Source organism: Prunus mume, linkage group LG3 (genome assembly GCF_029339155.1).
Source record: "Prunus mume cultivar Tortuosa linkage group LG3, ASM2933915v1, whole genome shotgun sequence".
NCBI lineage: Eukaryota > Viridiplantae > Streptophyta > Magnoliopsida > Rosales > Rosaceae > Prunus > Prunus mume.
Window position 1 is genome coordinate 17473857 of NC_142700.1, and position 13015 is coordinate 17486871.

Sequence of the window (13015 nt, forward strand, 5' to 3'; positions counted from 1 at the left end):
AAAGACTGTTTGCCATTTTTCCACCCGTGAAGGTCGTCTTGAACACCTCATAGTCTTTCAAAACTTTGAAGACTACAGGGTTGGGTCGTCCTATGAACTTTGCTGCTACGAGCCTCGTGGTGGGCAGTTTGCAAGGCAATTGAATGAAGGGAGTCGACAATTTGAAGCTTCAGTTACAACGAATCGACCAGACTTGGAAGTAAAAGGGTTAGGGATACATTTCATATGGCAGCAAGATGTTGCAGATTTTGTTAATAATTTAATAATACCATTTGCTAATCACCATCAACACCCTGGATTTGAGCTTTGGTCAAGGCTCTGGTGCTGAGATGGTATTGTGCTTGATCGATCCATGGGAACCTCAATGAACTTTCCACTCTGAATGAAGACAGCTACAAACGCTGGAACAATTGCAAGGTTTTGTAGCCTGACCACATAATTGTCACTGCAAACATTGTCGTTTTGTCATCATTTACATATGACGGCCAAGCCTGATACAACGCGACCGTAGGGAGACCGGAAAAGAGAACTTGAGTTTGTTGCTTCAGTCTTAAAAGGACACATTGTTTCTGTTTTAAAGCACTTCAATCCTTCTTCCACATAAAATATTTGTTTCCGTCACAAGTTTAAGGAAGAAAAAGATAATCATAACGAGCTTTTATTGCCCAGAAGGACAAAAATAATTGTTTTACTCCTCCCCTTTGTCCGTATTTCAATCCAATCCTTCTATTCAGGTTACCATGGATACAAGCAAAAGCCTCCATATCCAAGACCCTTTGTCTCTCCCTCCTCTGACAATCACAGGAAAAGGATTCTATAATTCACATGGTAGGCTAGGCAATGCACACTACTCATACATGTAAAAATGAAAGATGGTAGAAGCAGCAGGCATACAAGAAAAGCAAAACCAACAATCCAAACTGGCGAAGAACAGAAAAGTACAACTCTTGCTGGTCACTGGAGGAGCCGATCACAAGACGCCCACCACCCATAAATTTCTGTGTACCATGCGATACCATCCTCTATCCACCTTGTGTCTGTATAGGCTGCCCCCATGAATGTTGATAATAACAGGAAAGCTTTACCAATCTCATAGAAAGTAGTCTGGTGCAGGTTTCTTGGCAGGTGTGCCTCTTGATTCCTGCATTTTTATCACAACCATTCAGAATCAAATATAAGGGAACAGAGACACGATGTCTGGAGGGGACACCCAGGTGTTCACCAGTGGCAAAGGTTAAAGAGGAAAAGAGGACCCAAAAAAAGGACAATATACTCAAGGTCCATGCATTGAATTGAGTGTCATTCTTTTGTGCACTGGTGAAACGTAAAAGTTGTTACTAAGCATACCCAATGTTACAATTTCCATATAATCATTCATAGTCAGCATCCCAACTCTTTCCAAATTTTATTGACAATCATATCAAGTAGAATCCTTTGCTAAAAGAACCAGTGCATTTCATCAGTGGACGCATGGAACCCCACATAACAATGGAATGTGAACAACATGAACAAAGTTTCGTGCTGCTGCTCAAATAACCAAAGCAATTTCAAGAAAAAGAAAAGGTGATCAATTGCGACTTAATTTTATGTACAAACCTGTGGCGCAGCATCAAAGACACGAAACTGCTTATTAAGATTTTCATCCAGCTCAAGAATTGCAGCTACATTACCACATCTGAAACAGACCCATCATTGATAATATAAACTTTCAAATTCCAGAAAAATGGGGAAAAATGTTAATTGCAGATTGCTAATTTACCTGTAACAGTAATTGGGTGCTGACCAGACTGTAACTATCTGGTTATTAAACATCCATTTATACCCTTCCATTACCAACTGATGGGCACGACATATATAGTCAATGTTGTTTGCATGGTTAAATGAAGAAACAACGCTGCCACCAAAGAGGAAACCAGCACCACGAGGACTCAAACCCCAACCATCCACGATATCTTCAGGATCTGACCATAGTAGGTCACACATGGCACCATCATGCGGTACTTCTTGCTTCCGGTCAATTGTTCGTATCTGCCAAACAGAACATGTGAGTTGGTTAGTATATAAAGGATTGAAGATTACAATTTAAATCAACATAGTAACGATGCAACTCAAACTGGATTATCAAACCTGATCCAGAGTTGAAATGGCAGGAGAGAGACCACCATGTACGCTAAAAATCTTATTCTCAATGAGAGCTGACAAACTGCATTAAGCCGCCATCAAAACTCAAAAGCTGTAAAAGAGAAACAACATAATATACCCAAATTTTGTTTCACTTTTTGACCTATTGACTTCTTTTTTGTGCCAGATTTCCACCTGAATCTTTTTAAACCCCTAAAAGGAGTTTTTGAATTTTTTTTCACCAAGGCTTAAACCTACAATTTATGGGCAATTCGGCACAAAATGAAAACTTTGGGGTGGCAATCTGGCACAAAAAAAGTTCAGGTGGAAATCTGAAACAAAATAGTGGTCATGTGACTCGCATGTGACTCTTTCTTAACAGTCTTGACGGTATGTGGTATTTTGGTGCAAAAAGATTTAGTTACAGGTGGTAAATAGTCAATAAAAGATAAACTCAAGTGGTCAAGCGTCACAAGTGGCAAAGTTCAGGTGTTATTGCTAAAATATTCCCAGAAACAATAACCTACCATCACCCACTATGAAACCAAGTTTCCGTGTCATAATATTTTCAGCTGCCTAACCTTAAACAGACAGAGTTATGTGATAGAAAAGGGCAAACCTTAGGTAATCAAATATATCAGTGCAATATCTCCAAACATTGACAGATCCATACTTTCGTAGACACTCATCATAGAATCCATACACCTGTCTAGAGAGGATAACTCAGTAAATATTCTGAATGGGTAAGTAATAAAAAATAGGCACCAGTAAAAGAGACTTAACCTGTGTGATTTGACGACTCTCGTGGTTTCCTCTAATAAGTGTTATCCGATCTGGATATCTAACCTGAAGTAAAATTATTCGTTAAAAAAATAAACTTATGAATAACCATCAAAGGCTTAGATCAACATGAGAATAAATGCACAATCTACATGATGGCCAAAATCATTGATCGGCCACTGGGAATTAAGATGGTCTCATAAACTAAACCTAATAAAATAAAAGGAAGATGATTCCAGTTATCTCCCTTGACTTTACAAGAACTAAAATGGAGCCTAGATGGATAAACAAATGAGACTACTACAATCAAATTATAAATTAGCTTTATCTGATTAGTTTTTTCCCCTTTTTCTTTGGGGGACAAGTGATAAGTTTTTCTTCTCACTCTATCTACTAATCATACATTAAGGTCATACTCACTAACAAGTTGCATAGGCCTTTCAGTTTCCCCTGAGTTTTTCCCCGTTTGTTTGGACAGGGTGATGACTCAAAACGTATCCCTGTGACTAGATATGTTCCTACTAATTCAGATAGCAAATGTGTAGCCATAGCCTTATGTGTGCTAGCACATAATGCAGTTCTAGTATTTTCTTTTTTTCTAAACCACAGTTTCTTAAAAACGAAATGAAAGGTATCATTTTTTTGCCTTAAACCATCATGAGTTAATGTGGCATTCAATCCACAATCAATTTACAACTTTAGAGAAAACTTTTCAGCAGTTCAACATCAAAGACTCCTGAAAAGTCCAGTGAAGTAAGATAAGCCCTTAAAGTGGCCATAAAATTTTGCAAGAAGTTCTTATCATCTAGAAGATATGCTAGTGGAAGGAAAAGAAAATGTGCATATGAGTATCTATTATTTCCTAGGTATTTCCATGATAGAGCAAAGCATACTTGCATCAGCACTAGTACAAGAACGGGCTACGACAAACAGCCTTTGTGATGCAGGAAAACACAGGTGGGTGCTGTCTACGACTTTTAAGAAATAAAGTATTTTAGAGGAGACAGGGACGGAGAAGAAGGTAGAGGAGATACAAACACACCATGCCTTCATCAACACTTAATTATCATTCATTTCAATCTGATATGCTTTACAACAGATAGCCTTGTTTATAGGTTTCAAATAGAACAGTTAAGGGTAAAAATAAATAGTATAATACTAAAAATTCATTACTAACTTTCAGACATTGCATGTTCCTAAAACCCAAATAAGTAGACTCTAAATAACACTTGACCAAAATCAATACTCTTAATAAGATTTGGCATAAACGCTTATACTGACAATTTCACTTACTATTTTTACTCTATTTTGTTAATTTTCTTGCACTACCATGGACATCTCACTTAAAACTCAAAGGCCTTAGTTTTCGAGTTTGGCAAATGAGAAGTCTTGGGCTACTTCTTCACTAACCAAGTTGTAGCTACTTCATCACCTTTGGTTTCCAAGGCAGAGGGTGCAATATAAATAATTGCCATGGAATTTGGTGTTCCACAATCTTTACACGACACCAATCTACTATCTTTAAATTTAGGGTTATGTTTTAAAGCAATAGAAACAACACTTGTACTAGAACCCCTGAAGAATATGGCTAAAACATCAAATGAAATGCAGGTAAAAACCATTAATCTTCTTAATGATCTAAAGAGCAAGTAGAGCATATCTGAAGGCTCAACAAATCAAGCAAAGTAGAGAAGTATATAAGCCTATCACCTTGAGTGCAAGTAGGAGTAGAAATGTCTCAACGGAATAGAATCCTCTGTCAACAAAATCTCCAAGAAACAAGTAGTTAGTCTTTGGGCAATCACCTCCTACTTTGAAAAGCTCTTTCATGTCATAAAACTGCCCGTGGATGTCACCGCAAATCTATGTAACAACAACCGGTTAGCATGCAACCCGCAACATTTAGCATTTGAACTTCATATTCTAAAGCACCATATCTTCACTACAAAAAAATTATTCCACTAGCCCTATTTCCCTGCTAAATTTTGTTTATAACCCCACTACCTCCAACTAGCTCATAATATAAAGTAATGAACAAGAATCAGAGTGAAAATAGGGCTCCTCGTTATTCTAAAGACACATACAAGTTTAGCGTATAAAGCAGCCATAATCCATTAAGCAAGAAATGTAAACTATCATTACCTACGGCAAAATAAATGGTAACAACTGCTGTATTTCGTTCCCAAATCCTAAACCCTACAACATGTATTTCTTTCAACCATATGGTTTTCCCAGTAAAGAAAAGAAAATCCAATAGAAGTAATATTATAAAAACCTTATCTATTCTCTGGAATCCAACACCATTTCAATCTTCTTTCTTCACAAAATTACTATTCCACAAGTATCAACAAATAAAGAAAAACCCACTTGTCCGAAACAAATAGTAAAATCGAAATCATAGCTAAATCAAATCCATAACCCAAAGATCAACCAAACCCCAAAAACAAAATATGAACTATTACATCGAAGACTACCCAGCAAAATCAAAGAGTTCTCAAGTAGATAGATAGAGAGAGAGGAAATACAGTGACAGGAGCATCGACCCTCTGAACGTTGCTCTCTTCGACGAGGATTTCCATGGCCTTGAGGCAGAGGGCCTTGACCTCCGACTCTTTGAGAGGCTCGCACTTCTTGAGCTGCTCTATTTGCCTGTCTAGGTCTGACATCTCTCTCTCCCTCCCTACTTTCTCTCTCTACCCTACCCCTCTTCTCCTTCCTCACACCCACACCACCACCAATCCCCTCTCTCTCTTTCACTCTCTCAACTCAAACAGTGAGATTGTGAATCTGTGAATATCTCTCTCTCCGCGGCCTTTGTCTTTCACTCTCACTTTCTCTTTCTGCGGGCTCTCTCTATCTCAACTCTCCAGGTTTTTGCTTTATTTTAGTTTTGCCCCCGTTTTCAATTTTCTTCTTGCAAAAATGCCCATCCCAATTTCAAACACTCCCAGCGACATGTCGCAGACTCACACGACAAGTCGTTAGACAAAAAAGTCACCAAGCGAATAAAAACCTTTGGCATAAAGTACCTCAATCTTCTTCATCATCCTTGAGCTGAAGCGAAAAGAAGAGAGGGAGAGAGTCTGAGACCCAAAAGACCAAGAAAATGGCATGGAGAGGAAAGCTATCTCAGAACTTAAAGGAGCTTAGGGTTTTACTCTGCCAATCTTCCCCTTCAAGCGCAACAACCAGGTCCTTTGATTCTCTCATGCCTTTTATTTCTCTTAATTTCTTTGTTTATTGCTTGTAACACCAATAAAAATGATAAATCTTCTTTCTTTGTATGTGCAGAACATTTGTGGAGAAGAATTACAAGGATCTCAAGAGTTTGAACCCCAAATTGCCCATCTTGATTCGTGAATGCAGAGGGATTGAGCCTCAGTTATGGGCTAGATATGGTATTTCCATTCTTCCCTAGCTTCTTTTTCTTTTCTTTTTCTGATGGTTTTTTTCTTTTACATTTCTCAATATTTTTGGAATTTAGAATGCTCAAGTTCATGGATATATTATGGTTGGTTTAAGGTAGATTTCAACTCATGCTGCATTTTTTTGGTACATATGACCAAGTTCGTTTTGTGATATTTCGCTTCCAGTCTTTCTGTTGGTTCATAAGATAAGATGCTATGCCAAGGACACACACGCGTGTTTACCTTTAAGTGATGGAATCTGCTGATGTTAGGGGGCCCGTTAGGTAGCAATTTTCAGTTTGGTTTTTATTTGTAATGGAAGATAGAGAATGAGAAATTAGTGAGAAGAGAGATGATAGATTAGAAAGTGTATATGTGATGATTGATTAATAAAATTAAAATTAAAAACCAAAAACAATTTCATATGGTTTGTTTTAGTTTTATGCATTTTGCCCTCGTTTGTTCTCTTCGTCTCTCATATCTCCTCTTCCTCCCTCCTTTCTCCTATACGTAGTTCCTCCATCTCTTTAACTAAAAAAACTATAAGCCAACATAAACGGTATGAATTATCAGACTGGCCCTTTAACTATCAATTCTTTAGAGCTGATCAACAAAAGGAATTTGAGATTTCTAAATCTGGGGGCACTTCAAGATGTTTTTGCTCTAGACTTGTGATAATACCCTTTTCTTATAACTGGATCTAAGATACCCTTTTCAATTAGGAGAGTAATTATAAAATGTTACCTATAGTTGTGAAAGCTGTTAAATGACGGAAAGGAGATGCAGCAGTGTTTGTGAGTTGCTCCATAAAGTTAATTGATTAAAACTATTTAGCATTGTTTGTTAAGTTCAGTGGGGAACATGAGTTTTTATCTTTCCTTGCGTGACCTAGGATCTAGTGACAATTGATTTATTAACGAGCTTGAATATGCACCTGTCATGTGTTTGTTTTCTTCACCATAGCATGTCTATGAATGAAACTGTGTATTGAAAGCCTTATTTGAAAATGTCTAATAAAGATGGTGATTGATTACTTTAAAAATAAGTTAATGCCTAAACTGACTTTTGAAAGATGTAGGCTTTATTCAAGCAACAATTTATGTAAGAAAAAAGACAGATGTCTCCTCTGTTACTCTTATGAACTTATAGTCATTTCAGTTACTGTTTTGATTGGTGGTGCCAAATTTATTTATCTTGTTTAAGTTGAAAATGCAACCAGAGATCAAGAGTGGGCAAAACTTAGGTTAGGGAAATTAGAGGAGCATGATTTCTGACAATGGAAAATGTCTTTGTTGGATGGCCAACTATGATTGTTCTAGCTAACCTCCAGCAAATGGTTTTCAGGATTGTTCTATATTGGAGCCAAGCTTTTTTCTGCTTTTCTTTTGTAAGAAATGCTCTTAGGAATCCCAAAGTTTTGGCTTTGATTCTATTTTGAAAAGTATTGCAAATGTGATGGGGATGCATGGCCTGAGTTTTATAGGTCATTTTAAAATTGTAACTCAAGTATGGAGAAACTTTGCAACAATCAACATTAGAGATACCGAAGTCTGCTTTCACCCGAGTGGATAACGAAGTTTAGCTATCTAGTTGTCATTTTAGGTGCGGATTAACAGCAATGTAATAGTTCTGGGTTTGAGTACTTGATAAATGGTAAACAAATTCTCTGTTCACAATTAGGTGCAAGTACTTAATACGTTCCAGTATGCTTAATGGCCTGATATGCTCATGTTTAATGTACATTTATTCAAGCTACGCAAGTTCTTTTGTTGGTTCTTTAGTCCTGTGTTGTTAACTTGAATGTTGCACCATTGCTCCATCTACATAACCTTTGATTATTAAACAGACATGGGTGTTGAGAGAGGCGTTCGTTTGGAAGGTTTGACAGAGCCACAGATCTCAAAGGCACTCGAGGAACTTGTTAAAGTGGGGGAGTCTCTTAAGGCCTGAGGATTGACTGTATGAGATGAAATAAATGTATATTCATGGGAAAATCTTTCCTATGATCGCCTGCCCTTTCTTTAGATAAGGTGTGTGTTGTGTAAGATGATTCTTTGGGTCATTACTCAGTACCGCGTGTTTTGTAGTTTGAATAATGCATGTATTTCCATCTTCCATGGAGACAACAAATTTTCCAGAAAGGGAGTTCTTTGCTGCCTATGCACTTCCTTTCCAATATGGCCCCCCTCTTGGTTTATTTATGAAGATGCAAACAAAGCCAATATTTTGAGTTTTGCTGCTAAATGCTCAAAATGAACATCATTATTCAGACTTCCTCTCCTCTTGCCACACAAATAGAGTAGGAACAAGCCCTAATAAAAATTTGAGCTCGTAGTATATAGATGAGTAGCTCATTCAAATGGTTGAAAATCTTACCATGTAATGTCTTCTAACAATCCAAGTACTTCCTAAAGAACCACATAGTAGGTGATTCTCTAGAAACTACTTCTATAACCTAAAAGCACTTCTAAATTTTCCTCCCAAACATTGTTAGAAAGCCTTTTTTCATTATCATAAAGCCCCAAACAAGCCCTTAGTAATTCTAACATTATTTTTTAGATTTTTTTCTATTTAAAACCCCAATACTTAAATTATTATGCTCTTAAGTTTTATTATAGGTTTTAGGTTTTAGACATAAAAATTTCACTTTGGAAAAAGCCAAAACTTTTTCAAAAGGCAAAAACCACTCAACTTTCAAATCAAAGACATACAAATGTATTGGATTCCTTAGGAAATCTAAAAATAAATAAGGGCATTTTTGTCCATTTTTGCTTCTTTTAAAATTTTTCTCTCTCCTTTTGCTTTTTCCAAAATGTCCATTTTATTGTTGTGTAAAAAGACAAAAAAATGTCATCCAACTTAATACTTAGCCCTAGTACATCTATATACACACCTCACCACTTTTTATATTAAGTTTTAGAAAAACACAGACTCCTATACCCTATTGCCAAATCACTCTTCTCTTTCAATCCAAGAAACCTATTTGTCAATGTATACTTTATACTAAAATCTCATAAAACCATGCATCATTGAAAACATTAGTATTTCAAAAGTCCATTTTTCATACTTAGTCAGATTTTGATAGAAAACAGTTTTACTACATATCATACTTGAAAAACTGTTTTCTCTTAAAATTTGACTAATTATGAAAATTAGTCTTTTGAAATGCTAATGTTTTCAATGATATTTTTGGCGGTTTATATTCCTTACCACTTAAATAATCAAACACGATTTTATGAGATTTTAGTATAAAGTATACATTGACTTATTGAGGTATCAATATTGGTATAAACTGTATCTTATACTAAAACTGGATTTTCATATTTTGATTTTCTAGTTTTTTTTTTTTATTTTTATTGAATCCAAATTGGGGTACTTCCTTATTTACATTGTAAACTTAAAGTAAATTGAGTAATATAAAAATAAATTAAAGTAAAAAAATATGTAAATAAGGAAGTGCCCTTTACTTAAATGTTTAGAATGAAAATAAGGCAAAAAAAAAAAAAAAAAAGGCAATGAGAGGCCCGTGGGTGGCCCGGCCCAACCCAAAAAGTCTACTTAGGCCTTATGAGCAGACTCGGACTGATTCCTTTCAAACTTCGGGCTGACCCAACCCACCTCAAAAAAATTAAAAATCCAACAAAGCCCCGCCTGATGACGGACACTGCTTTTAACACATGTAGTCACATGCTTTGAAGGTGGAAAAGAATTGGTCACCAACTCGTTAATTAGGACCTTCACGTTTCTTTGCTGATCTTGTTGGTATGGAAATGTATCAGTTTTTCATATATATTGATATAAATACTACTCCCACAAAACACTACTTTCACATCTCCTAATTAGATAACAACAAACGTGGATGAGATCCCCAAATATATACTAGTGTCGTGAGAGGCTGTGATATGCCATTGCCTATGGTACAAGAAGAGCTTATAGAACGCAACTTTTTGCTCATCTCCTTCTTATGATAGTTGGGTCATTTCGTGCCATAGGCAATGGCCTCTCATGACAGTGACACCCATATTTAGCCAGCTTATCGACACGTTTTGTGTCACATATCGTTCCCATGGTTTCTAATTTGTACATGCATTAATTTTTGTTTTGTATCAACCCAAAAACAAAAACAATATTTGTATTTGTGTTTAAAAGAAAACCAAGATTCTTGGTTTTTTCTCTTTTTGGAGGTTGTTTGCTGATCATGATCCATCTATATAGACATGAAAGAAGAAACTTGGGGTTTTTTAATAATAATAATAATACAAATTTATAAATAAACCCAATCATAAACATGTATTTATAAAAAAACCCAAACACTATTTAAACATAGAAACACACCCAAAATCAACAATTGTATATTTTTTTGGGTGTGTTTATAAATGGGTTTTGAATGTGTGTAATGATGAGTTTTGGGTGTGTTTATAAAGTGTTTTGGGTGTTGAGTTTTTTTATAATTTCAGCCCACATTTGGGTGTTTTAGTGAAATTTCCTAATAATAATAATAATAATAATAAAGAATTTGGGATTACTCCTTGTAACTGTTTTTGTAAATAATTTTTTATACATGTGTTGCTTAAATTAGTATGTTTGGCTATTGGCACTGGCATTGCAGCATTTCTACGTAAGTGTGAATTATCCTTTTTCATTTTTATCTTTTTTGTTTTATTAATTTTATTTTATGTATTATTCCATAATTTTACTTTGTTGGGTTGATAATTATTGAGTGCTGCTAAACGAAAAGTACACTATATTATCAAACTATTTATTGAATTATTAATTTACTCTAATATAAAATGACCAAAAAGGATATATTGAATTGTGAAACAAATGTAATTTTAATAAGTACACCCTACTCATTATATTCAATCCTAATCAAATGTAAAAAAAAAAACCTACTTCCAAAAAGCTTAAAATTAACTCCAACAATTTGTTTCATCGTTATTTAGTAAATACAATTTGTATCCTATATGCCGAGGAAAGCATGCTAATCATGCAAATTGATGGTTCACATGACATGCAATTATGTTCTTTAAAGCCTGTCAACCCACTCCTAAGCACCTTGAATTTTCAGGGTCGTCAAATGTCAAAGCAACTGATTTGTTGGTGTACAACCTTCTCGAATGTCAAGAAACGAATGCGCTCTACAAATTTCCCACTTTCAACTCCAAAGAAGAAGTTATGCACTGGAATCACAACGAGACCAACGCGGCCCATACATGCAAACACTACTGCACGCTTTTTCAAGTTATTCTGTAGTTCATCATGCGGTTGATAGAACATATTAAGAATTTTTACCCGTTTTGCCCCTGAAGTATAACCTTAATCGAATTTAACCCATGAACGAAATCGTCAGACAATTTAGTCCATTCCTGCTATTAAAATTTTCAAATTTCATCCACTTTTTTATCCAAAAAGTCACATGCCACGTGAGTTACTATTTGATTTTTTTACTATCTAAAATATTTAGAAAATAGAAAAATGAACTGGCATAAGCTTATCTCCTTTCCTAAATCTCCCTCCCTTATTTATTTATTATTTATTTTGATTTTATGTGTATTTAGCTAATTCGTGTGTTAAATTGGCTGAATTTTTAGTTCATGGGAAGAGAGAGGGGGGGGGTGTTTCAATTTACTCACATATTAATGGCTTTAGGGAGTAGTAAGTCATAGACAAGGAAAAGTACTATGTTCCCTGCTGCAGTTAAGGCTCCAAGCAGCAAAAATGGAAGCTCATGTTTGTTCAGGCTGGCCAGCCTTCTGATGGAATCTCTTTTACGGTTTTCAGGATTAGATGGGAGGTGGAATTGAATTTAGAGAAGCTGAGAAGTTGTAGAGAGATGGTTTTGAGAGAATGATTCAATTGAAGAATTAGCCCAAAAAAGGTGATGGGGAACTTCGAAATAAGCATGACTCAAAAGAAATCACCACATGAGGCTTCTTATTCATAAGGCCCAAAGAAAGGAAAATAGTAAAGGGAAGGAGGGGTTGTGACGCTTCTTCCTCCTCCCCCTCCATTGAGTTTTTTCTTTGAAACTCAAAGAGAGACAGAGAAAGAGTGAGAGAGAACAACTAGGATTTCTTCAAGAATAATTATGTTCACGACTCATTTTACACTTTAGCCAATGTCATTCAATTGAATGACTCATTTTACACTCTATGTCATTCAATTTTACCAATTGAGCAATGCTAGGTTTACCATATTTTTATACAACATTATATACCATCTCTCTAATGGAGGTGGAATCCACCAATACAATAGGGCTCACATTTATTAAAGAGGATATACAATGTGGTATAAAAATGTGGGAAGCCTAGCATTTTCCTTTTTGTTATTAATATTAGATTTATAGAACTTAATTGCTAATTAAATGAAACTACAAGACTAAATTTTTAATTTTTTGGTTAAAAAAGATACTTTTACATAACTAAAATTGTTAAAATTGAAATGACAAACCAAAAATGCGTTTAGGCCTTATTTCTCTCTCTAGACCGATAGAGATGGGAGGGGATCCGCTGTCCTTGTTTTTCATGTCACTTCGGGTTCCTTGTATAATTTGTTGACACGTGTCTATCCACTTAACCCCAATAATAACACTATTAACTTTTAATAAAATAAAAATGAAAAGGAATTAAACCGTAAACAAAACAATAATAACACTGTATAATTTGTTGACACGTTTCTGGGATTCATTCACTGGTATATGGTGATTT

At 35.5% G+C, this 13015-nt stretch overlaps 2 protein-coding genes and 1 long non-coding RNA gene across 3 annotated transcripts; 2 read left to right on the plus strand and 1 right to left on the minus strand.

The window, feature by feature from the left end:
- Positions 1-625: 625 nt before the first annotated feature.
- PPX2 (protein phosphatase X 2) lies at positions 626-5770 on the minus strand. Its single transcript, XM_008228799.2, has 8 exons — positions 5427-5770; positions 4612-4764; positions 2905-2967; positions 2741-2826; positions 2128-2203; positions 1760-2028; positions 1597-1675; positions 626-1141 (listed from the first exon to the last, which is right to left on the minus strand). The coding sequence occupies exons 1-8, from the start codon at positions 5565-5567 to the stop codon at positions 1091-1093; spliced, it is 918 nt and encodes a 305-aa protein (XP_008227021.1). The 5' UTR covers positions 5568-5770; the 3' UTR covers positions 626-1090.
- Positions 5771-5933: 163 nt separating this feature from the next.
- On the plus strand, positions 5934-8542 carry LOC103326560 (NADH-ubiquinone oxidoreductase B8 subunit). Its single transcript, XM_008228801.3, has 3 exons — positions 5934-6093; positions 6193-6299; positions 8155-8542. Exons 1-3 carry the CDS (start codon positions 6008-6010, stop codon positions 8256-8258), a joined length of 297 nt encoding a protein of 98 aa, XP_008227023.1. The 5' UTR covers positions 5934-6007; the 3' UTR covers positions 8259-8542.
- Positions 8543-11637: 3095 nt separating this feature from the next.
- On the plus strand, positions 11638-12208 carry LOC148918933 (uncharacterized). The gene is made up of 2 exons (XR_016125631.1): positions 11638-11731; positions 12090-12208. It is a non-coding gene; the product is annotated as an uncharacterized LOC148918933 (long non-coding RNA).
- The last annotated feature ends 807 nt before the right edge of the window (positions 12209-13015 follow it).

What these genes read in the sequence shown, in the direction of transcription:
- PPX2 (XM_008228799.2), bottom strand. Translation starts at nt 5,567, where the DNA reads ATGTCAGACCTAGACAGGCAAATAGAGCAGCTCAAGAAGTGCGAGCCT. An exon ending in CCATTTCAACTCTGGATCAG is followed by an intron (nt 2,029 to 2,127) that starts GTTTGATAATCC and finishes TCTGTTTGGCAG; the next exon opens with ATACGAACAATTGACCGGAA. An exon ending in TCTTTGATGCTGCGCCACAG is followed by an intron (nt 1,142 to 1,596) that starts GTTTGTACATAA and finishes ATAAAAATGCAG; the next exon opens with GAATCAAGAGGCACACCTGC.
- LOC103326560 (XM_008228801.3), top strand. Translation starts at nt 6,008, where the DNA reads ATGGCATGGAGAGGAAAGCTATCTCAGAACTTAAAGGAGCTTAGGGTT. An exon ending in CCTTCAAGCGCAACAACCAG is followed by an intron (nt 6,094 to 6,192) that starts GTCCTTTGATTC and finishes TTGTATGTGCAG; the next exon opens with AACATTTGTGGAGAAGAATT. An exon ending in TCAGTTATGGGCTAGATATG is followed by an intron (nt 6,300 to 8,154) that starts GTATTTCCATTC and finishes ATTATTAAACAG; the next exon opens with ACATGGGTGTTGAGAGAGGC.